The sequence below is a fragment of the Condylura cristata genome, unplaced genomic scaffold (assembly GCF_000260355.1).
Source record: "Condylura cristata isolate star-nosed mole 26May11 unplaced genomic scaffold, ConCri1.0 scaffold00009, whole genome shotgun sequence".
Lineage (NCBI taxonomy): Eukaryota > Metazoa > Chordata > Mammalia > Eulipotyphla > Talpidae > Condylura > Condylura cristata.
The window spans coordinates 26630935-26657015 of record NW_004567110.1 but is presented as its reverse complement, the minus strand read 5'-3'; the positions used below and the strand labels follow the sequence as shown (position 1 = coordinate 26657015).

Here is a 26081-nt window from a genome sequence, read left to right as displayed (position 1 = left end):
TCTAAGTCTTACCTGAAAACAAAAAGCCAAATACTATACCAATGATGCCACCCTCACGCATGAATAATGTCTGAAAAAAAGAGTTCACTTCTTGGTCAAATTCAAAATTTGCCACTAATAGTAAAGATCTATACATAACTTACGATGGAAGACATGTGTATATATGGAACAGCAAAAATATAACCCCAAAATGAAAATAAAAATTAAAAATACCGTTTAATTTGGGGTCACCATCTCAGAATTCCACAGTCCATTCAGTCAACATTTCTCGTGTTTCTGTATGTTTATAGTAGTAGCAGACATTAGAGTTCAGGCAGAAGACAGATCAGTCCCTGTCTTTGAGACTTTTACACTCCTTATGAAGTAAATCAAGGCCACCTACAAAATATCTTGAAAATTAGTGTAAATTATCCTGTTTCAGTAAACATAAAGAAGAAGCAGCTTGTAAATTTCTCTGAGAGCAAACATTTAAAAAAAAGCCGCTCATGTCAGCAGCCACAACACCTCATTTTTAGCAAAGACACAAAGAATAGTTTGACTTAGCGCTCCCTCTCTCGGCTCCCACAGTTCCTTGTGAATGCCTGAACCAGGCTGTGTGTAGGAGGGTGACTGGGGCAGCCTTCTCTCAAACAGGGAACTTCTGTTTCGTGCTTCAGCACAAGACTGACTCTGGGGACACAGAAATAGGCCAGAGGAATTCACTGTCACATGAGTTCCAAAAACTACAACTACAAAGGAGGGCCCTCCCTGGTGGTACAAGGGGTTAGGGCGCAGCACTGTGAAGCTATCAGCAGCCACTGCACCAGAGTTAGATCTAAGGCCAGGAAACTGACCCACATGGCGAGGCAGACCACTCCTGTCTCGCCCACTGCTCCCCTCAGCAGTGTATTTCAGTCAGTCCACCTGTTCTTTTCCCCACTCTGTCTCTGGTGAATCCTCCCACTCTCCCACCCTGCATCTCTGGCCTGTACCCCAGTTTTTGCATGCATAAGTAAATAAATCTAAAAAAAAAAAAAAAAAACTACAAAGGCATTCTGGAGAATGAGCTACAAAAGAGCTCTGGAGAATGACATAACCAGTCTAGGGGTGGTCAGCCCCAATGTTCATTAACCAGAGGTTTACAAGGAAAGTAGGAGTGAATCAGTGGGGAAGGGAGAAAAACCACAATTGAGAGAGAAAGCAGCACATCAAATTCCAATTAGTTTAAGGGTTGGACAAAAGGAGTATGTAAAGCAGGTGGTGTCTCAATTACACCTCTCTCTGAAGTACATACATTTGAAGTTCCTTATGATAGCAGTTGAAAAAGCAGATTTAGTTCATTTGTCATATGGTAATCAATCATTATTAATTCATCAATTCAATTAAGTTTTTAAAATAATTACTCTTATATTTTTATTTTAATAAGATCACCCAGATCATTTTTTTCTTTTACACTCCACTCCTGAGTTATTTATTCTTTTTTTTTTTTTTTTTTAAAGATTTATTTATTCATACAGAACTGGGGTACAGGCCAGAGATGCAGAGGGTGAGAGGATTCACCAGAGACAGAGTGGGGAGCAGAACAGGCAGATTAATGAAGTACACTGCTGAGGGGAGCAGCGGGCGGGTCAGGAGAGGTCTGCCTCGCCATGTGGATCTCCTCCAGGGCAGGCGGGAATCGAACTCAGGCGGAAATGGCTTAAGCTTCTTAGTGCTGTGCTTTAGCCCGCTGCGCCACCAGGGAGGGCCCGTTATTTATTCTTAACCTAATTTTATTATTATGAGATTTTTAAAGACTTATTATTTATTCATGCATACAAGAGCTGGGATTATAGACCAGAGGTGTGGGGGGTGAGAGGATTGACCAGAGAGAAAAGTGGGGAGCAGAACAGGCACTGCTGAAGGGAGCAGCAGGTGAAACAGGAGAGGTCTTCGGTGCCATATGGGTCAGCACCCTGCCAAGGATGGAACTCATACCATAGTAGCTGGAGATAACTCCATAACACTGAACCTTTAACCCCTGTGCCACCAGAAAGGCCCTGTTATGAAGTATGTTAAGTATATAACTATTCAGCTTTTTTCAGGTGACACTCAAAGATGCCTAAGTCCTTAATATTTACTAAAAGGCATGAAAACATCCAAGAAATGAGAATACATCCAATTATAAAATTAAAAAATTTGGGGGCTCCACTGTACAGCATGGTGATTGGCACTAATAAAAATGTATTATATACTTGAAAGTTGCTGAGAATAGGTCTGAAATGTTCTCACTCTCCCCTCGCTCCCCCAAAAACAGAAAGAAAAGAAAAGAGCAGTTGTATCATGGGATGGAGAGAGTACTTAATACTACGGAGATTATTATGTAATATAAAATAATAAATATGATGTAGCTCCTTAAACTTACACAATGTTGTATAGCAATTACTTCTCAATAAGACTAGGGGGAAATCAAATTTCTCCTTTTAACTTATTCTAAGTTCTATGTCTTGAACATGTTTCCCTTTTTTAAATATCATATTTTCTGCATGTTGCTATATGCCAGTTAATCATAAAAGGATGCATATTTCATCTCTAAAGGCCAAAATATTCTGCCCCTAAACACCAAATGTGTGTGAATAAATAATTTTTATTCATATCATTATCAAGGTACTCATATCATTTCCATGCTTTAGTATCTAGCATGTGACAATTAGTAATTCAGTAGAGGGTTCCTGCATTATCATCTATATACACAAGATACTGTGTCTGACAGGAGGCAGAGAGAAATGAGCACAGTGGTTCTGGTTTTAAGGAAATTACTAATGCTGGAAGACAAAATTTAATACAAATATGACATGCCAGAAATACCACTAGAACAGTATTAATAAACATGATTTCAAAGATGGTAACAATTCCGTCTTGTTGAAGAGATAGGAAAATGATTCATGGAAAGAAAACTAAGGGTTACTGGATTTGATGGGGTTTAGTATGGCGAGAGAGAGGAAGCTGGAAACAGCACAGGGGAAGTTTAGGAAAGTTTGGTTCGTCTATGTACAAAATGGAGTGGTGGGAAAGATTGCTAGAAAGTTAAGACCATTACAAGATCCTAGATTCTACAACATTTTAAATAGGAAATAACATAATCAGAGGCACATTTTAGTACAACTAACCTGTTAATGGACATTTTGGACAGATTCAGACAATGGAGAAGTAAAAGAAAAAGGTATGTTGGAAGTCATTTATAAAACCTAGGAAAGATGTGACTCGACTGAACTAAGCACCACCTAACTGCCTTTTGACTAAAATGAGAATTGGGAGAAAAATAACTAGTAGGACACTGCCACCAATTGTAACTAGTACTCACCTCCATGGTTCTGCTTATCTTTCTCCCCAAACTCCACAGTCAGTGATGAGGGAGCCAGGAGCGCTAAGCCCTTGGGCAAGTAAACACAGATAAGACACAGACCCAGCTGCTAACAAGGTGTTCTGTTATAAGTCATCTCTGAAAACAGTACACTCTTGCAAGCCAGCTAAAATATTTTAATTACCAACTCTAATAACTATTATAAAGTTTTACTCGATAAATATTTTAAAACTTGATGCAAGAAACATTTTGCCTATCTGGCAATGTCATAGCCCATTCACATTAAATATAGAAAACTTAAATTTACTTTTTGGAGGGCGCCAAAATCACCATAAATGAGTCTCTGGTGCCCCCTTGTGGAATGTTTGGTGTATTACTTACCCTCCACGCATTTAAAACATCTAAAGGACTTTAGATATCAGTTACACTATTTTTAAGAGACACAGGTATGAATACATAAATAACATTGCAAACCATCAATAAAATGATGAACATTTTAAGTAAATTTTTGTGCAATATTTGTTGATTTTTCTTTGTGTCATAAGTTAAAGCAAAAATAATGGAATAACTAAGATTAAACAATGCTAAGCACCAAAAATATTCACTCAATATAACTTTAAAATTATTTATAAATTAGTTACACCTTAAATTATTACAAAGCAAGCCAGATTATGACTTTAAGTCTTCACATAGCTGTAATAAACATATGTATTTGTGCCCATAGAAATACTTATACAAAATGGTAACTGTTACAGTGTTTTTCTTTAACTTACCATAACTGACTTTTTTTTTTTCCAAAATAGGGGGTTAGAAATAGGAAATAGCTATCCTTTCTGGAAAGGAGTAGAAGTCAAGTAGAATATTCTTACCCATTAACTGCAAAGACTAACAAAGGGGAGAGATTGTTAACCTAAAGCAGTATAAAAGTTATTTGTTTTCCCCAAAATCAATACTCAATTCATTTCCTTAAATCCTTATTAAGAAGTGATATAAAATAGAGAAATAAAGTCAGTTTTAACCATCACTTTAATTTTGGAATCTACTTAGAAACACAGAGTAGGCTCATCAATAAATATAATCAACTTATAAAATATATCTATTTGGTCAGCTAGTTATGCCCACCAAACGTATTTGGTGAACTTTTTCTTCTTACTCTCTCATTCAATAATCAAAGTCTCTAAAAATGTAGTTAATACTAGAATGTTGTAATCCTTAATTTTGTTTTCATGCCTTCTGTCTTTAGATTACGAAGATTTGTGCACTAGAACAATGGCTTTTCACTTTAACTCTCAGATAATGTAATTTATTTGATTCTTCAAGTTATAATGTTGTTTAAGTAACAATGAACTAAAGAACTTCTCTGTTGGGGAGAGTTGTTCTAAATTAGATTTTTCTCCTGGCACATCAATAGATTTTTCTTAAGTGTCAAAACAATCTTCCACTTAAGACACGGTAATTATATGCATATTGAATGTATTTATAGGTGTTCTGTTAAGAGTTTTGTCATGTACAGTGGCAGGTTAGACCTGGTAGAATCCTGCCTCTCCATATTTAGTGTCTGTTTGATCTTAGATTAATTTAATCTGATTCTTAATCTCCTGATATATCAGAGTAGGACAGCAACTGTCTTAGAGTGACTGTGAGGAATGAGTTAGCATACATAAAACATTTAGAATAGAGTATATATATACATATGTGTGTGTGTGTGTGTGTGTAATAATACACGATTTATTGAAGTTTTTCAATTTCAATTTTTTTTTTTGCAAAAAAGCTAGGGTTTGACTCTGTAATTTCATTCAGCATAATAGTGATATGTCATATGTTTTTTTCTATTCACTTTCAATCAAATGTGTAATACCACTGATCAGGTAACACTAAAAATCTGAAGAATGATTTTAAAACTACATCATCTTATTTAGTTCACTTTATTATAGATAAAGGAAATAGGCTCAGAATTAAATAAATGATTGCATAAGGACATGGCTAATAAGTGGTTCAAGATACCAACTCAGTCCTTTTGAATCCTATCCTGGAGCTTCTTCGGCTACACCCCACCTAATTATAAGCCAGTTAAAAGGACAAGTATACCAGATTCACTAATTACACATTTAAAAACTAAGAAATACTTAGATCCTACTTTTTTGTAATGAAGCATTAATTAAATTAAGCATTAAGAGATTAGCAAATTAGAGCCCTCCCTGGTGGTGCATTGGGTTTAAAACACAGCACTATGAAGCTCTCAGCAGCGACTGCGGCATGAGTTTGATCTCCAGCCAAGGAAGTGACCCACATGGTGAGGCAGACCACGCCTCTCCCATCTGTCAGTGGATCTGCCTGTTCTGCTCCCCACTTTGTCTCTGCTGAATCCTCCCACCCCCCCACCTCTGACCTGTACCCTAGTTCTTGTATACATAAATAAATAAATCTTTTTAAAAAGAAAGATTAGGCTAGAATTATAACAGTATACCTGAATAAAAATTACTAATAGAATTGGTGGGAATGTAGATTAGTCTAGCCTCTATCAGAAACAAAACAGGTTTCTTAATGTACTAAAAATGAACCAATCATATAACTCAGCAACTCCATTCCCAAGTATCTAACCAAAGAATACAAAAGCACTAATTCAAACAAATATATGTTCACTGTATACTACTTACAATAGATAACTTAGAGGGAAAAAAAAATTGTCCAACAACTGATGAGTGGATAAAGATGTGGTATATATATACATGGAATAATACTTAGCTGTTTTTAAAAAATGTGCTATTAGTGACAACGTGGTTGACATGAATGGAAAAGGAGGGATTGTGCTATGTGCATTAAGTCAAAAGGAAGGAGAAATGCAAAAGGAAGGTGACAAAAACTCGATACTTTATAGTGTGGAATATAAAGAAAGCACAGCCACATACAAAACTAAACAAAACAACTCCAAGAAGTCTGGCTGCATAATTGAGGCTACCAGAAGGGGTGGTGAGGGTGGAGTACAAGGTGGGAGAAGCCCTGTGGACCATAATGGAGGATCATTGGTATTGTGGTGGCAGGTGCAATATGGTAGTAGACATCTGAGGAGATGAGAATTTATACCCTTAAATGATATACATGTTATAAAATAAGTTGATATTAAATAAACATTAAAAATAATTTAACAGTAGAAAAGTTATTAGTAACCCTCTCCCAAATTTATTCACTCACTCGTTGAGTACCTTCTACTTACCTGCCCTAAGCTAGGTGCTAGAGACACAATCATGTTTAAATCAAATATAATACAAGTCTTCAAAGAGCTTATGGTCTTATGGGGAAATAAAAGTAAACAAGCAATTTTAGTAACGTGAACTAAGTGGCCACAGCTAAGGAAGTATAGGATCAAGAGAGCATATACCTAGGGAACAACTGTTCCAGTATATTAATATATAATAATTTACAATAATTAGAGTAATGTTGCATGTTTTATGGATAGCTGGAGTCTTCATTTAATAGTTATTCATGAATTCCATTTGATATACTTCTTAGCTTATTGTACATATAAAGCCAATCAATAAGAAACTTAGCTTTTGAATGTCTGCTCTGATCTTTTTCTAGAAACCTTTATGATAAAAATCACTAAAAATATGTGGAATTAAGTCTTTATACTATGTTACTCACACTACTCATCATAATATTAAAATCCTAATTAAAAACTGAAATAGGGGCCCTCCCTGGTGGCGCAGCGGGTTAAAGCACTGCACTGAGAATCTAAAGCCGCTTCCGCATGAGTTCAATTCCCGCCTGCCCTGGAGGTGACCACATGGTGTGGCAGACCTCTCCTGACCCGCCTGCTGCTCCCCTCAGCAGTGTACTTCGTCGATCTGCCTGTTCTGTTCCCCACTGTGGTGAAGCCTCTCACCGCCCCTGAGCCTCTGGCCTGTACCCCAGTTCTGTATGCACAAATAAATAAATCTTAAAAAAAAAAAAAACTGAAATAGAAAACATCTGAGATTCCATTGTTAAGAATACCTACAGTAGAGAGGGACACACACAGATTGCCGATTTCTAAAACTAAACCTGGTAAAATCTACTTCACCATCACTCAAAGACATATACACATATGAGTTATCTAAACATACGCAGAGAAAATAGAGAATTATCTTCAAATTTCCCCTGGATTTTGTTAATCTGTTCAACAATAGAAATTCTATCTTTCTTGCTACTATTTTACAAATGAAACATGCAACTGCAAGTCATTATTTTAAAGAGGGACATTATAAACAATTTAATTTTTCTTATTACAAAAACACATCTTTCCAACAATCCCCAATTTGTCACAGTGCTGATGCCAAGAATATATCAAACAAATGAAACCAACAATTGTAGTTCTGGACACTTAAAAAGTACTTATGTGAAATGTGTAATTTAAAGGGGGATTTATTAACTGACTGAAGATTTCATTATTAATAACCCCAGACATTTAATAATTTACTTCTATGTCTACTTAGTTATCAAAATTAAGCAAATTTTATTTAACCAAAAGTCTGCCCAAACATGACACTCATAAATTAAGAGAAAGTGTGAAATTAGAGTAAATTTTGAAAGCATTTTATTTATATTTCATTTCAGTCAAATGTTTTCCAAATCTGTAAGACCATCTGTCTCAGTTTCAAAGTTTTAAATATTTGGAAAACTGTTATTAGAAAGGGACTGAAAAACATTTCAACATAGTGATGAATTGGACAATTTTAAAATGTTACATAAAACAGTTAAATACATATATATGACAACAAAAAGTCTTTATTTAAAAATACAAGGTAATTAAAAAGGGTAAAAATGACAGTAAAATTTTTTCAAAACTTACTTTAAAGTAAACATACAATGACATGGATTTTCATTTACACAAAGTAGGAAATCATCATCATCTGTCATTCATGGAATATTTGCATGCTCTCACAATATTCATAATTTTAAGTCAAAGTAAATATTGGAAGGGAGTACTGTTTTATATTTAAAGTCTCTTTAAAGGCGTTTTAAATTCTGCTTACTCTGGGCACTTCCTGGAAGAGCATCTTTTCTATTTCTTGGCTTTGCTGCTGCTCTACTACATTCTTCAGACCCATGGTAAGCACACAAACATAATGCACAAAAGTCAAAGCCACAGGCTGTGCGGCTGCACAGTCCCCTTTTCTTATATGGCTGGTATTTAGCAGGGGACTGGCAACGTGGGCAAGGTTTTAATGCTTCATCAATAAAAAGTGTTTTGGCAACCTGCAGTGAAAGCATACATACATCTTGCAGTTTCATATAGAAAATTGCTTTATTTCAAATTCTGTAAATGTTAACTTGTAATAACTTATGATAATCACTCACCTTCACATATGCTTCCTGTTTGCTACTTAAGTGGGTAACAGAAGAGCTTGCAATAGGCGTCAAAACTTCCCCCCAAGGAGAAAATGTTGAAACTTGTTCTTTCTGAGAACCTGGGGTCCTAGCCTGAGCTTGCACAGATCTTAAAGCTGATCGATTTAAAAGATGGAGCCGAGTAGCAGCATCCTCAACATTTAATATAGGTCCCTGTGGTGAAAAATAAGAAGGTCAATAGTGCATGCCATTGTTCTAGGACAGTTTTCTGATACTTCGGTATTTAAATGTGTGTACACTTCTAGAACGTTCTCCCTAAAACATTCTGCATTAGAATGTTTTCTTCATCTCTCATTCAAAAATCAAATATCAAAAAAGTTAAACCCATGCCAGCTTTTCAGAAAGTTTATAGGATTGTTTTTCCTTATAAATGATGGGTTAGCAAACAGTTCCTGAGAAGGATCAAACAATATTTTATACTTTGTGAGCCAGATATATGGAGCCATCAACTACTATTTTAGCAAAAGCAGTTGTCAGAATAAGTGAATGAAAAAAACAGGTCTACGTTCCACTAAAACTTACTTTAAAAACATAGGTAACAGGGCCCTCCCCGGTGGCACACAGGTTAAAGCGCAGCACTAAGAGGCTGAAGGCACTTCTGCATGAGCTCCATCCCCGACCATCCGGGGGTGATCCACATGGCACTGCAGACCTCTCCTGACCCGCCCGCTGCTCCCCTCAACAGTGTACCTCGTCCATCTGCCTGTTCTGCTCCCCACTCTGTCTCTGGTGAATCCTCTCACCGCCCCTGCACCTCTAGCCTGTACCCGGGTTATGTATGCATAAATAAATAAATCTTTAAAAAATATATAGATAACAAACAGACTGGAATCAGCCCACAGACTGGAGCAGCCAACATATTTTAATTGAAGAGGTGTATTTTTTAAAACAGGCTGGTTTTTGAAAACAACAAATACTTGCCAGACTTGGAAATACTTGGATATTTTGACTCCTAAGATTTAAACAGCACGATATTTTAAAAGGAGAAAAGTAAATCTCTCAACTGAACTGGATTTCTACATTACTTAAATATCTAGCCAAGAGGTATGAATAATCTAGGTAGTCCTCTGTTTTTGTTAAGGTTTCATAGGGAAAAACAGTTAAGTTTGTTTGTTTTTCTTTTTTTTACTAATTGGTATTCTTACCACTCATCAAAATGAAATGAACCATGGGTGAATTTCCTTATGTGTGCAATTGTGATTATGTTTCCTCTCCCTATTCCCATTTGCCACAACTGGCTTTTAATAATAGAGAGAATTAACACATGAGAAATTATAATAGAACAAGTATAGAAAGTGAGGTCATGAAGAATTATGTGATTAACATTTTAACAACATAAGCATAAGTGTAATGGATAAATACTGGTTTTCAGAAATCAAGTGAATTTACTCAAGGGCTCTTTACACTACTTTTGTATAAATGATTTGCACCCTAGACCATAAGCACATAACTCAAAGGCACACTGAAAGAAAATATCCACTGGATTTGGATGGATGCAATTGGTAAACACAGTGATTGTTCATGCACTGAAAAAAGAAAAAAGAGCGATTTTGTTGAAGCAAATTCCAGCCACAGAAGAAACACTCATCATTTAAAAGATATTTATAAAACACCTAAAAGTGCCAAGTGGATACAACAGTCTAATCCCTGTATTCTTAAAGGTTAAAATGTGTGCTACTCTCTCTGAATACAAGACAAAGATTCATGTTCACAAGGGTCAAAATCTTTCACAACATAGTCATCATCACCAGAAAATCTTTCAATGTCAGAATGGAGTCATTTCATGGCTGTTCATTTCCATGGTAAAAAGTGAAGAATACAGTACATTAAGAAATTCAATATAAAAGTTGTGATATTGCAGTTAAATGTTTATCTCACTGCTGCAAAGCAAAACAGAAAAAATTGAAATCCTACTATACAGAGTTGTCTGTACCATATAATTTTTACACACACAGAGCTTTCAATGTAAGGATATATATACATTATACAAGTGTTAGCAAACTGTCAAGCAAGTTTGTTTTATAATTTTTCTATTTGCTTGCTGATACATTAGAATAGTTCAGATAGAGATCAATTCACATTGAAATAGGAGGGTAAAGGATGTCTCTGAGGAAAAAAGGAATACAATACCTGATTTGTTTGGACTTACACAGAGGTTGTTTCAATTCTGGTGGATAATAGGAGATGAATCAGGGATCTATATAGAGGAGCACTAATCCAAAAAGAAAAGAAAAAGAAAGAAAGAAAAGCTGGACAATTATTACCTACTTGAGATGGTGGGGAGAGTGAGAAGTGGAATTTATATTAAACAAGGTATAACTATAGAGTACTGCATTGCAGCTATCAAAAAGTCAAAATAATAAAGCTATCAAACTAATAATATAAAAACACTCTTAATATGTCTGCACCTATTTCTTCTGATGCACTCCCAAGCGATGGTATGTAGTTTACATATGTAAGATAGGAGAAAGACATTTAGCGGGAGATGGGTAGATTGGTAGAGGTAGCAGTGGTAAGAGCAGTGGTAAGTGGTATACCTTCTGTAGAAAAACAGGAAATAATAAAGTCATGGTATTTAGAAATATAGAGGTTAAGAGTTGAAAATGATTGCCTTTATGACAAGAATTAAGCACAGGAAGGAGTAGAGAAGGGAAACGTTTATTTTATTATAATCCTCATAGTCCAATTTAACTTTTTAAACCATATGCTCTTATTGCTTTGAAAAAACTTTAAAAGCACACCAAAATAAGTAAAAAGTTTAAATACATTCCTTAAGAAACAAAATTTTAAAAAGTGGTGCACAGGAAATGAGCAATACTTCATCTGGATTTACCTGAAAGATTGCAACACAACCACATTTCTGCCTTATATATGTAGTAAAGTACAGAAAGCTAAAAGTTTCATTAATTGGTGCTTGCTAAAAATATTTATTTTTAAGTTTGTCCTTTGCCTACAATTGAGGTGGGAGAAAAAAAATGTAAAAATGTAAAATAAACTGTTATAAAATAAAATAAAATAAAAAAGTTTGTCCTTTGCATGTAGGATAGCACTCTTAAAAGAATAGCAAAATAAAAAAAAAACAATAAAAAAAGAATAGCAATAGAATCTTTGTTATTATAGGCTCTCAGAGTCAGAAATTTTAGCAGTAAGTAGTGACTGGGAACTGTGAAGGTAAGAAAGTAAAATTTTTTTCCTAAGTAAACTAGAAAATGTACTAGTTTTTGTTAACAGCAGTCCAGAACATGTCATTGTAATAAGAAACCCATCAATCTTTCATCTGAACACTCATATTGGTTTATGCCATGCTTCATCTCAATTACTACATTTAGTCAAATGAGCAATTTACTTATCATGTTATGAAATAATTTCCACTAGACAAGAATAAGGGAATATTCTCAGGATTGGTTATGGTACCTAAGGAAGGCCCAAAAGTTAAATATACAATCAAATACTGGTGCCAAAGTCATCTGATGTATGTTAGGCCAGGCAGTGTCCCTAGGAAAAGTAATCAGCTACGTACTGTAGGACTTTTCTTATAATTTCAAAGCTGTATCTCAAGAAAGTGCAAATTTAAAAAGCTTTAACAGTACTAACCTGTGATGTTCTCTCACCTCCAGACCTTCACCTATGCTGTGGTCTCTGTTGACATACTGTTCCCTCCCTAACTACTAATTCCATGTAGTTCTCAGTTGAGATGCTTTTTTCTGAGATGCCTCCTATTGATTCCTAAGTATAAAGCATTCCTTTTAATGTTCCAATAGAAGTTACTCTGGGCTTTACTTAACATACCTGTATTGTAATTAATTCATTACCTGCAATTACCCATAGAGTATGTGCTCCAAAAGAGCAGGGACCAATTTTAAAATGTTCACCACTGCAATGAGTGGCATGCAATGTCCACTCAGAAGACTGGCTAGAAAATGCTATAAGAATAATTTGTTATGAACAGGATCCAGCATATCATTGGTATTCAAATGCTTCTAACATAACAAATTTAAAAACAACAAAGTCCAACAAGATGTTATTGGAGTTAATTTACTCCACTTATGGAAACCAGGTAGAAAAGGAGTTAGGGAAAAGTACTTGGAATTATTAAATGGAAATAGTTAAAATTAGCAGGAAAACCAAATTAGCTTGTCCAAAAATATGGATTGTCAGATATTTATGCAAATCCACCTTCAAAAATTATTGTAACATCCTCCTTGGTGGCTCAATGAGTTAAAGGGCAGCACTATGAAGTTCGATCCCCAGCCAGGAAGGTGATCCACATGGAGCAGCAGACCTCTCCTGTCTCTCCTGCTGCTCCCCTCAGCAGTGTATTTTCTCAATCTTTCTGTTCTGCTCCTCATTCTGTCTCTGGCGAATCCTCTCACAGTCCCTGCACCTCTGCCTGTATCCCAGTTCTGTAGACATAAGTAAAGCTTTAAAAAAAAAAAAAGTATTGTGTATATATATTACCTCAAAATCTGTTTTCAGTTGTGTCATATATAATTTCCTCTTCTTATTTGCTTTTTTATCTTGAATAATAATTTCACGCCAATTTCTGCTCACCTTCCAAACACTGTTAACAAAAAGGTAAGTTCTTATATTGTACATATTCCACAAGGTTAATATTTTTGCATGAGGTAATTAATACGAAAAACTTGCTTTGAAAAATCTTGGACAGTAAAGATAACCTAAAAGTTTACACTAAGAGATGGCTAGATCTATCTCATTTCTTGTTATTATGTGAAATAATTCCTATTAAAATATTGAATAGGGACTGCTTGGTGGTGCAGGGGTTTGAATCTCAGTACTATGAAGCTGTCAGCAGCTACTACAACATGAGTTTGATCCTCGGCCAGGGAGCTGACCCACAGGGCACAATAGACCTCTCCTGTTTCCCCTCTGCTCCCCTCAGCAGTGTATTTAGTCAATAGGCCTATTCTGCTTCCAACTCTGTCTCTGGTGAATCCTCTCACCCCCTGCATCTCTGGCCTACACCTCAGCTCTTGTATGCATGAATGAATAAATCTTTTAAAAAAAATTAAACGTGGCCCTCCCTGGTGGCGCAGCGGGTTAAAGCACAGCACCGAGAATCTAAAGCCGCTTCCGCATGAGTTCGATTCCCGCCTGCCCCGGAGGTGACCACATGGCGTGGCAGACCTCTCCTGGCCCACCCGCTGCTCCCCTCAGCAGTGTGCTTCCTCGATCTGCCTGTTCTGTTCCCCGCTCTGTCTCTGGTGAAGCCTCTCACTGCCCCTGAGCCTCTGGCCTGTACCCCAGTTCTGTATGCACAAATAAATAAATCTTTAAAAAAAAAAAAAAAAAATTAAACGTGCTAGTATTTAGTGATAGACTATTACCTTATAAGTGGTTAAGGAAAAAATTTCATATAAAGTATGAATCCCCTAGGAAATTAAGAGAATTTATCTTCAGTTGTGACACTAAGATAAAAAATTTAGATCATAATATTCAGTACATGATTATCAGCTATAGTGCAAGAGATTATTTTAATCAATTTCCCCTATTACTGTACTTAACAAACCTCAGTCATTTCGATTAAATAAACATATGGACTGTCAATTCAATTCAATGGAATTACTAAGTGATAAATAGTAAGTATAATTATAGGTAGCTATAAAGTTCCTATTTTACACACCAAAGATAATGAGAATGAAGCAGCTAAAGGAAAAGCACAATTTGTTTTCAGGGATTACTTACCAATAAATTTTGACCACATTAGTTCTTAAAGAAAAGGTAGTGTTGGCCCTCCCTGGTGGCGCAGCAGTTTAAAGCACAGCACTGAGAAGTTAAAGCCACTTCAGCATGAGTTCGATTCCCGCCTGCCCTGGAGGCGTGGCAGACCTCTCCTGACCCACCCACTGCTCCCCTCAGCAGTGTACTTCGTCCATCTGCCTGTTCTGCTCCCCACTCTGTCTCTGGAGAAGCCTCTTACCCTCCGCATCTCTGGCCTGTACCCCAGTTCTGTATGCATAAATAAATAAATCTTTAAAAAAAAAAAAAAGGTAGTGTTTGGATGTTAATCTGCCTTTTCTTTATTACCCTAAAGTTTAACAAATCACATATAGGGGAAGGTCAGAGGTTGAAAACAGTTATTTGTTATGAGGGCCCAGGATAACTGACTTGTCCAGACTATCCTTGTTGGCCCTCCCTGGCGGTGCAACATGTTAGGATGTAGCACTGCAAGCTACCCGCAGTCTCTTCAGTGCAAGTTCGAAACTGGCCCCATAGGCGACCACATGGCTCAGCAGACCTCTCCTGTTTTGCCGGCTACTCCCTTCAGCAGTGTACTTCATCGATCTGCCGGTTCTGCTCCCCACTCTGTACCTGGTGACTCTTCTCACCATTCCTGCACCTTTGGCCTGCACCCCAGTTCTATATGCATAAAAAAATCTTTAAAAAAAAAAAGACTACTATTCTTTCAGTTACCATGACCACTTCAGTTGCCATTGCCTATGCAAAACCTGATAAAATCCTTCATCAGGAAAACAGAGAGTAACAAACATAGTCATCCAGTAAAGAGGAAAGTATGAATTATATAATGGAGTACTTGCCACATATATTGCAACTGACCATAATCTCTCACATTATCAGGAATAAGCACTACTGACATTATACATAGATTCTGCAATACAAACCATACAAATCTATAGGGATGAGCAGGACAGGTGACTACTGAAACGTAATTGAGTATCAATTGCTCCCACAAAAGAGCACCCAAAAATATAAGTTTTAACTAATCCATATCCAGCATATAAAGTTCCTATATTTATTATGTCTTTAATTTTTTTTTAATATTTTCAAAAATATTTTATCTTATGTGAACATTTTTTAAAGGCAAACACACGTAACTATACTAATCTTTTAGTATCCTACTTGGATTACTCCAAGAACAGTGCCAATTAAGTCTATTCTGAAAAACTTAAAACTTAATACAATCTGTGGGGAGACACTTGATTCATCAGACAACTGAGCTGTCGACCTGTTTCCAGCGTGTCTTCCTGTGTCCTAGAGTGACTATTGGCAGGTCATTTACATATTGACTTATTTTCTCGTAAGTAGCAATTCTCAATATACTGAAATTTCTATGACTATAAATTCTTCCATTTCTAATTCCTTGAAATACCTCAAAGTTATTAATTTCCACTGTTGTGTTAACAATGAAAATAAAACAAGTTCTAGTCCCTTAATCTCTAGAAGGACCAAGCCATAAAATGAAAGCTAACAATTGTTCTTGGGCTCTAGAATTTAAATAATGAAATGGTACCCTTTGTGTTGTCATTTCTTAGACACCATACTTTACATTATTTCTGGTCAAATAACAGCCTAATAAAATTAGTCTGACAACAGAATATAAACTATATATTACATCATTAAATCATTTAAAAACCTTCTGTGCAGCATTGCTTTCTGTCTTGAAATTTTAAGTTCAACTTTTAGAAACTCTCTTCCCAAATGATGACTATATTGTTGCCTCTACAACAGGTTTTTGAATAAAAGATTGAGGTGATATAACAAAGAAGAAAAAAAAAGATGACTAGTCAACTCATAGAAAAGCTTTACAACTTAAAAAAAATGCAACAAAAGGTGGCTTTATTTTTTAGTTAAAAAAATTATTTCTTACCTGCATAAACTTTCTGCAGTCAAGGAATCTAAAACCATTGCAAGAACATGCTTTAAGTTTCTATATTTTAATTCTGTTAAGATATCCAGTTTCTCTATGCCCATTTTCTTGCCAATGAGTCCTGCAAGTACACATTGCAATACAGCTATTTTCCCCCCGTCCCTTTCTTCTAAGAATTCATGTGCACCATTTTGTTGTAATCTTTTCCTTTTGCTTTTCATAAAGAGTTCATGCACTAATTGCAAGGCTGGAGTTTTTGATAAATTCTTAAAGCCTAAAATAAAATCCTCACTCTTATCACTACTCAGTTGACTCTCTGAGCTGTCTGAGGCAGCTGCTGGTGTTGCTTCAAGGTCAGAGTGAATGACCTGCTTTTCCTCCTCTGTCTCAGATTGTGAGCCTTGCTCTCGAAGTGTGGACAGTCTTCTCCATCTTCCAAGACGCCTTGACTTTTTTATGGTATTCCCCACTTTGAAAGTGCCCTTATGTTTCTGAGATAGTTCTTGAAAAGAACTCTCCTGGTCAGAGAGGAAATCTTCTGATTTATCCAAGCAAAGTGAGTTAAAACCACTGTCTTCGGGTGTTGAAATACCAGTTCTTACTTCATTTGAGGGAGAAAGACTTTCACTAGCATTAAATTTAATGTTGGCTACAAGATTACTTATTGGAGTCACAAATATGTCCTCATCTGTTCCACAGGTAGTTCCACTAACATAGGAGTCCAGGAGTTCAGGATACGTATTCTCATTGTTAACACACAGACTATCACTAAAGTCATGTGTGATAGAATCTTTAAAACTATTGCCCTGAATAGGAGATATACATTCAACTTCAAAAAGGCTACAGTCATCTTTGGGATCATCAACTGTGGAAGTCTTCTGCTGAGAAAAATTAAGTCTCAATTTTTGACTGCTGGAAGTCGCTGCTTCTATTTTCAAAGTACCAGTAACTAAAGGACTAAAATTACTTTGCCTTGGAGAACCTGAAGTACTGCTTGGTGTATTTTTTTCTAAGTGGAGTACATGACTTATGCTACTTTCTGGATAACTATTTTGTGATTCAAAGTCCTCTGTTAGAAGAGAGAAAGATATATCCAACCTTCTGCGCAGTAAAAACTTTTTCCCTCTGACTTTAGGAGTTTCACAAAGTTCTGGGGTTTTATCGCTTTCCTTCCTTGGGAAGACAAATTGGGTTTTTTGACTGGAAGACTCTAAAGGATATGTTAAGCCCAGACTGGAAGTTTCAGAATGTTCATAAATTAATGTTGAGCCTCTTTCCTTCTTTCCCAAAAATTCTTTATTTGTATTATCAAAACTGTAAGATTTTAACAACTCCCTGTAGTCACTCTCTTGAAATGAAGATGTAGAACAAAAATCTCTACAGTACTTGAAATTGACAGTAGAAGAGTCCAGGTCATTTCCTTCTCCAGTGCAAGCTGGGCCTGAACACCTCTCTGACATCTTCAAAAGCTCTGTTTTTACAAAGCAAAAGCAAACTTTATTCTTTCTTTGAAATGAGTATCCTGGAAACTTAACAAAATACATTATTTGTTATGACTATAGATAATAATGGAAAAATTTGTGGCAAAGAAATAGTTACTTAAAATAAATCTCTACAATATAATCAATGGGTACCTTGCTTCAAACAACTTTTGACATCATAAAAAAATGAATTTAAGATTATAAATATTCACAGATAACTACGCATAGGTCTAAGCACCATGCATAAATATTTTCTTAAACTAGACTTGAGGAAAATTCTGCACTATCATTTTTAGATGATTTTATTGCCTTTTGACTTTAACGGCATTAAAGTACAAAATTGCAACTTCAATATTCAAGCTTATTTGTACTGGCCTATACCTAGTCAAGTAGATGTTTATTTTCAAAATTCTGGGATATAAATAAAGTTGCTTTTAAAAAAAGCCTGTATGCTTATTTTTGAACAGGTCTTTGGGAAATGTGTCAAATGAATACTGTCACTTACTTTAAACAAAATTTGATTAAACAACTCCCAGATGATGTTATTTATGTTTACATCATAGGCCTGTCTCAGAAATTAAATTCCCAAGACCACTCACAAGATTTGAATTCCCAGTCTTACACCGTTGCAAAGACTCTTTAGCTCACTGATAAATTACTAATACATGCTTCTTGAGCTATCAAAATGAATTCCTATTCAATAAATACAAGGTTATTTCAAACTTACTATATTATACTCACCCATGCTTCAATATGTAAATATTTTGAGACAAAAGGCCCAGTTGTAGACTGAACTGATAAAAATTCAGTCAGTCAATTATTTGTAGGATACTCACATTTTATAATAGTCTTAAAATTGCAAATTCAAATCATTACTTGGAGAAAACATATTATTCAATAATTATATTTGTCAGGAATAACAACAGAAAGTGGTTTATTCCTTAACTTTTCAACAGTATATCACATTACTTCTTTTTAGAAACTTGAATTAAACCTTAACACAAAAGAAGCCAGAATAAAGTCATAGTTTCCAGTTTTTCATCAGATTATTCAAATACCACTAAGAAAACTGCCATTCTTTCAAACTTACTAAATGTGCAGTTTTCACTCTAGTAATAAAAGATCTGGGCAAGACAAATTTTTGTGACTATAAAAGGAAAGTAGTTGGTTATGCTCAATTACATCAGTTAAATATATGAGTGGATGACCTTTAAAATAAACAGCTGCCACTCCAACCACAAAACAGTATAAATTATTTCTGGTATAATAAACGATCATTAGAAAATCATTACTCCAGACAAAGTTAGTGCTTTTCAACTCTTTAAATAGCTATTTTTAGTAAATCTCAGTTTCGTTCCGATGTGAAAATTATCGCTCTATTCTATACATCCTTACCAAAATAATCAAAATCAAAGTTTGATAATTTGTATATTTGAGAACAATTTTATTTTCAAAAGATTAAGTTATTAAGATATAATGCATTTTCAAATTATACCGCCACTCAAAAATGTCATCGTCCCCTTCTCCCTCCACCTTTGTATTAACAATTTTCACTCGCATCATTTGGTACCATGGGAGTTTATAAAAAATTAAAACAAGTTAAGTATTCTGCTACTTGACCATTAGGTGTCTCACTCTGCTAGAATACGGGAATTGAGAGGCAAATTGTTGGAACCCAAGTGAGGAATGCATTCATCCTCTCCCCCTAAAAACTATATAGCCCACTTGTTATTTAAGAAATACAAAAACAAAACCTTTGTAATTCCTTTTCAGTAAATCTACACATTTGAAGTGGGCTCCAACGTGCCTTCTCGGCTGTCATCACTTTCATCCTTCTACCACCTCAAGATGTTGGTCTCAAATAACATTTGTTACTTCAAAACTTAAATTTAAAATTTTAAATAATTTATGCACAATATCACACGCTTACTGAATTATTAAGTGATTCAACAGCTTACTGACGATTCAAAAGTCTCCATGTTCATTTTTAAAAACCAGTCGCCTAACAAAGGAATGAAAACATCTCTACAGAGCTCTTCTAAAAGGACACACCACTGTCAAGTCAGAGAATGAAATATTTATTAGCTACATGAAAGCCAAATCCCTTGTAAAAGAGGGAAATCTTACCATCAGTAAATCTTGAGCTTTTAGACGTCGAAGTTGTGTGAGTTTCTAAACGAGGCTCTCACGCTGCGTTTAAAATTCATGCCAAAGGAATACCACTTAAAGAGAAAACTTTAGTTTGAACAGGGAACTGCAACGTGCAGTAGCAAGATGCCTGCTAAAACTTGACGGATACCGAAGCATAAGCTTCGGGGTTTCGAACATTTGAAAGTTTCAGCCTTAAAACATTTTGAAATTCCCTCAGCTTTCAAGGCAACAGTAATATTTTAATGTCTTCGTTTTCTCCAGCTACTCTTGGAACTGAGGAAACTTGCCAAATTTGATTCCAGAAGATGCAGCAAACTGCAGCGCTGTCATTCACTCCCGCGAGGTTTTCTCCGCCGGCGGGGGTTTAACGGTCCCACCTGGGCGCCCGCAGCCCGCCCGCCCCTCCCCAGACGCCCCCAAGGCCAGGCCGGGGGGGGGGTGGGGAGGCTCGACCGGGCCTCCGGGACCCCGAGCCACGACCCAGGCGGGTGGGTGTCACCTGGAGCGGAGCGAGAGAAGTGAATGGCTTCGGGGTACCTCTCAGTTCCAGCACCTGGAAAGAGAAGCGGGGCGCCGGCTGCGGGACGCCCGGAGACCCGCTATCCGGCAAACACCTGGGGGTCCCCCGCTCCCGCCCACCTGGAGACCCAGGCGACGCCGCACAGACGTCGAGGTGAAATCGGCGGGTCGCCCAGGTCGCGGTGCCGGAGGAGAAAGAGACAGCAGGTGCGGGGCGAGCCGGTTAGGAACCGCGCCGCGCCCCCTGGGATGCCCGGCTATGGCAACTACCACGCCAGGTTCGCGAGGCGCCGCTGCGTTTGGCTCCTTCGGTTTGAACTGCCCGCCCTGAGTAACCGCTAGGCCCCGCCCCGCGGCCCGGCCCGGCCCGCCCCTGGATGCGCAGCGCCCCCACCGGTCATCTCACGACCTGCAGCCCCTAGCCGGAGAAGTCTCCCTGTTTCCCACCCTTCCACACACAGTGATGGGCTCTTGCTCTCCTCACTCTCACATTATATAAAAAGACAAGTATGTCTTACAGCGGAATGCCATTAAAAATAATGGAGCGGAACATTCACTTTAAAATGCTTCCCAAGATTTGTGTAAAAAGCAGTTTACAAATCGAATGATGCATTGTAGGTTAGAAGGACAGATAATACACACACAGAATATAAAGTCCAACAGGTATGAATAACTTGATTATATTTGAGTCTTCATTTTTTTTTATCTGTATTTTCATTTTCCTACAAGAAATAGATTTTTTAATAAGGGAAAATTATTAACCACAAAAAAGTGAACTGTGGTAATGTTTACAAACGTCCTTTTGTAGATGATGGGCATCTAAAAAAAGGTTATTGGGCACCTATTACCTGCTAGGTACCATCTTCGGCTACTTGCATCATCTTCTTAGTCTATGCCTTTTTTTTTTTTTTTCTGTCTCCTTTTGTTCTGTCAACTCCCTCAATAAATTTCCTCAGCATTTTTCTTACTTTACAATGTATGCATTAGCGCTTCAACCATTTAAAGCCAAAAAATGTTGCTATCAAAACTCCACTGGATGCTCCTGGATCATCTGAAACGCACTATATCCAAAAGTCAAAGTCACCAACAATTAAGCCCTATGTGCCAATTAGCAGTTAGGTCCTGGGAAAACAAAAAGGAGTAAGACAGTTACTGCCCCTAAGGGACTCACTGATAAATGAGCTATAACTGCTATAATAATATTAGCACAAAGGAAAGAGGGATCCAGTAAACTTAATGAAGAAAAGAGAGCCCACCTAACCTTTTCTATAAAGACCATGATGTGAGGGATATTTTGAAGGACAAATGGAAATTTAAAAGACAAAAACTGGTTTCAATCTCAGAACAAAATGTGCAAAAACAGGAAAAAGATTAAATGGCACATTGGAGAGTGTAATGCAAATAATCTGCAGGGAAACAAGACTTGCTTGAGGAAAGGGCAAAGAAAAGTCTTGAGAAGTCAATTGATGGAGAATTCTGCATGTTGAGAAGCTGACATTTTTAGCCAACGCAAACAGAATGGAGGACAAAGAGAGGAGAGAAAATTGCTGCATGACTATGGGAGATAGTGGAGGTGGAGAAGAATCTGTCCTGGCCATCTTCCATTACTAGAGTAAAACACAAGGGGCAGGGGTTGAGAGAGCAGAATACAGGTTTGGGAGAAAATAAGATTTAGTGTGATTGTTACCATTGAGGTACCTCCAGGTAAAGACTTGGTGAATAACACAGTGTTCAAGACAACATCTCTCTGAAGCTTCCCCGACATTCTTAGGCACAGTAAGTAGACTTTCAAGCTCTTCAAACAAATCTGTTGGCAGCCATTTGCCTTTTCCTGCCACACATTTACAATTCTTTTCTATTGGATGTTCTCCATGTAATTTACCACCTTCTAAAATATTATTTATTTTGTTTAATGACACTTATCCTAATGGAATCAAGGCAGTGAATTCTGCCTCTTGTTAAACAGAAGACACACAACCCGAATACCATTCAAACACTTTCCTATTCTTTGATACATTTTATGTTTTATATTTGTGCAACTGAAGAGTAAAAGAGCATACCTTTCATTGGAGGATGAATTAACTTTCACTGCCCCCACCCACCCAAGGACAAAAAGAGTTATGTGTAGCTTGCCTTGGGCTTTACTCATATGCTCCAATTTTAAATGACCTTTTCTGTACCCACAGTTTTTGATCTTTTAATCTCTTTTGCTGGATTGGGTGTCATCCCATCGTTGACCTTGGAATTCTAAAACCCATCTATTTCCCACAGAGGAATCCACGGAATGGAAAGGTCAGTGGATGACCTGTCAAAATCCCTTTAAAATGGGAGTAATGGATGATTAACCTCAAGCCCGCTTTTGCTGGAGTGGGAGAAATTACAGGAGCCTAAGAGATAAAGGGAGGAAAAACAAAAAGAAAATTATGCATAACATAAGAAGCAGCTGCCCCACTGCCCCAGCGCAGGTATTTAACGATTTTTGAAAATGCAAGCTGAAAAGTCTTTACTACATGAAAATCGGCATGGAATTCAATTTTTCTATGTTCCTCGAGGCAATCGCTAACCAAGGATTCCCGGGGCACTCGTCATTTCAGTTTCTCTTCCAACCCTCTGCACTCCTGTGTGTATTACTTTTTAGTGACTCCCTCAGTTACACAGACACCCTTTGAGTTGCACAGCTGTTAGAACGCTTTGTGTTGCAGAAAAATAAAAATAGCTGCGGGGAACAGAACCATCTCACCCACAAGGTCTGCGCTTTACGCCTGCGCACAACCCGGGTTGCGCGGAAACGCCGGGAGCGGAAGAGGCGGAGGCCCCGTACGTCATATGCCGGCGCCGGAACTCGCCGGACACTGCGAGGAGTCACCTGGTGTGGAATTGCGGTGCGCTAAGATTCCCGGTGCTGCGCTGGGAAGTAGTTGGCAGTCTGTGATTTGAGCGTACGTATTTGGGACAAACTCCAGCTTGGAAAGATCCTTTGTGGTATTTGGTTTGAGAGACTGGGGATAGAGTCGATGTTAGTCTTTCGCCTGGTTTCTTAGAGTTTAGTTTTTGGGAGCTTTTGCATTATTTTTCCCGTATCTTGGGTTAGTTCGCACGGCTCCCTGTTGAGCGATATGTTTTGGTTAGGTCGTAGAATTTGGGTTAAAAAAATATGTATCTTATGCTATGTTAAACGAAAACGCGAGTTCTGCTGTCAGATCGAAATCCCTTTGTCTTTTAATATCTGAATAAATCCTGCGCAGAATTTCTTTAAACCTGGTTTCTTCTGTAAAATGAAAGCGATATCTTCTAGGATTGTCGTGAAGATTATAATAGCGTACTTATTACTGTGTCCAGTTTAGGGCGAAGTGTGCAACATGTTGTTTCCCCATTAGAACTACCAGTAGCTTTTGGAAAAGTACAAATTAGAAATTTGAATCTTTTTTTAGGCTTCCCTGGGGAAAAACAGGAGGGCTTGTTTTTGTGAAGAGCTCCTTGGAAATACTCAGTTTGAGTCTGTGATTTCAGGAACTAACAATGGACACACAAAAGGAAGTTCAACCCCCAAAGCAGCAGCCAATGATATATATCTGTGGAGGTAAGTGTAGTGTTTACATCAAGAATGTAAACCTTTTAGAAATTACTATATTTATCTTTGCATAAATGTATCAGTTGTCTTACAGAGTAGAACATTTCAACAGAAACTGTAAAAAGAAATCCTTTCATTGAGATTTTCTGTCTGGAAAAATGTGCATTGCTCACAGTTCTTTTTTTTTTTCTTTCTCCCTCATGTTCGGTAATAACAACATACCCTTGAGTTTGAATATATTTTAGTGCTTTGGATGAAAAATACAGTTAATTTGTTTGTCTGAAATATTTCCCTCTGGATACTGAATGAATGTGTTTCCTTTTTCAGAATGTCACACAGAGAATGAAATAAAATCCAGGGATCCAATCAGATGCAGAGAATGCGGATACAGAATAATGTACAAGAAAAGGACTAAAAGATGTATCCTTTAACTGATTTCTAAGTATGAGGTTGGAGGGAAGTGAAGAATCCTGGGGCTGATAATCAAAGACTAATTTTTGGTAAACATGGTAATAACTTTTGGATTACTTTTTTTAAAAAAGCATGCTTAACATGTTCATGCACCAGTATGCCAGCATATAGGCTTTAAATAATCTAAATATTAGTTTATTTTTGTTTTCATTAATTTATTTTTCAGGGATTTGTATTTCACTAAGTTCTCATTCTTAGCTTGAATTTATGGGCAAACTGAGTTACACAAGGAGAAATAAGTATTTCTGTGTATGTTTGCTAACAAAAAAGCAAGACCTACCCGTTATCCCAAATGCTGAGTGGAATTTGTTATGAGATAGCAACCAGCATTTATTAACAACTTATCACCTTTAACATCATCTCATTGTTTTTGGTATATTGGTCTTTTATGTCATGGAAAAGGAATTACTAAAAATTGAAATTGTTTTTAGTTCATTTCCAATTGTTATCATAAATAGTGAATTTCATTCTTTTGTTCGTTTAAAATAATGTAACAGTACAATGAGAACATAACTTGGAAGTGTTAAATCTTTTTTTATGACTTACTCTTTTTCCCTTAACTTAACTTAATACAGTGGTAGTTTTTGATGCTCGATGAAATGTGGAATTCAGAGGAATATCTTCTTTTGGATTTGGATTTTCTGTTTTTCATTGTGTATAGCTTTACGTAGCATATGTTAGGGATATAACTTTATACATTTTATTTCATTTTAAAAACTATTGTATTTAGTTGTCAATACTTTCTATAAAGAAATTATTCTTGTTCAGTTTCATGATTTGTAATTTAATTTTAAAACATATGTAATCTAACCCAGAATGAAGGTTGAAATTGCTTCCTGGAACCACACTTCCTATAAAAAACCTAGAATCATTTGGAGCCCTTATGGAAAATGAAGTTTTCTACAGTCCTCTAAAGATCCAAATAATACTTGGAAGACACTGTCATCATCAGCTGTTGTAAACTAGCATTTTGTATAGAATACACTGGTATATATACTGTCTGCATACGTGTCTTTGGGTTACATACTTCATTTGTTACTTGACATCGGTATTTCTATGTGTATTTTGCTTCACTGATTTTGACAAAAAGAAATTTTGATGATTGCTTTCTGTAAGGCAAAATCAACCCAATGATGAGGCAGACAATTAAGGCAGGTATTCACAGATTTATCATTTTTTAAGATAAAATATTCTGCTTTCAGAGTATAAAAAGAATAGAAATTGGTTTGCACTGAATTACCATATAAAGTTTAAAACTTTTGCCTTGATTTTAGAAATAAAGAACTGATGGCCCTGCCTGTATTTTTGTCACCAAATTCCATCATTATGGAATGTCATGTTCACTTATTAATAACCATTTTGAAAATTGAATCTATTCCAGCTTCACTAATATCTGACATTCAAGAAATTAAGCCATTTTATCTTTTTCTGCACATACACCAGCTTTATTTGCATGATCTGTGGGATACTCTGAATCTCTCCTTTCTGTTACTGAGAGACAAACAAATTCAAATGAGACATCCTCATGCCTACTGACTTTGGCAGCTGTAT

The 26081-nt window shown here is 36.7% G+C and overlaps 1 protein-coding gene and 1 long non-coding RNA gene across 3 annotated transcripts; one reads left to right on the top strand and one right to left on the bottom strand.

The window, feature by feature from the left end:
* Positions 1–8308: 8308 nt before the first annotated feature.
* On the bottom strand, positions 8309–20299 carry FBXO43 (F-box protein 43). The gene is made up of 6 exons (XM_004680008.1): positions 20257–20299; positions 19946–19990; positions 16338–17814; positions 13169–13271; positions 8660–8863; positions 8309–8557 (listed from the first exon to the last, which is right to left on the bottom strand). Exons 1-6 carry the CDS (start codon positions 20297–20299, stop codon positions 8309–8311), a joined length of 2121 nt encoding a protein of 706 aa, XP_004680065.1.
* A 3030-nt stretch (positions 20300–23329) lies between these two features.
* LOC105853414 lies at positions 23330–25830 on the top strand. 2 transcript variants are annotated; one of them, XR_001145277.1, is made up of 4 exons: positions 23330–23427; positions 23999–24068; positions 24387–24479; positions 25106–25830. It is a non-coding gene; the product is annotated as an uncharacterized LOC105853414 (long non-coding RNA). The 2 variants fall into 2 exon arrangements; XR_001145276.1 differs by having other exon boundaries at positions 23920–24068.
* Positions 25831–26081: the final 251 nt, after the last annotated feature.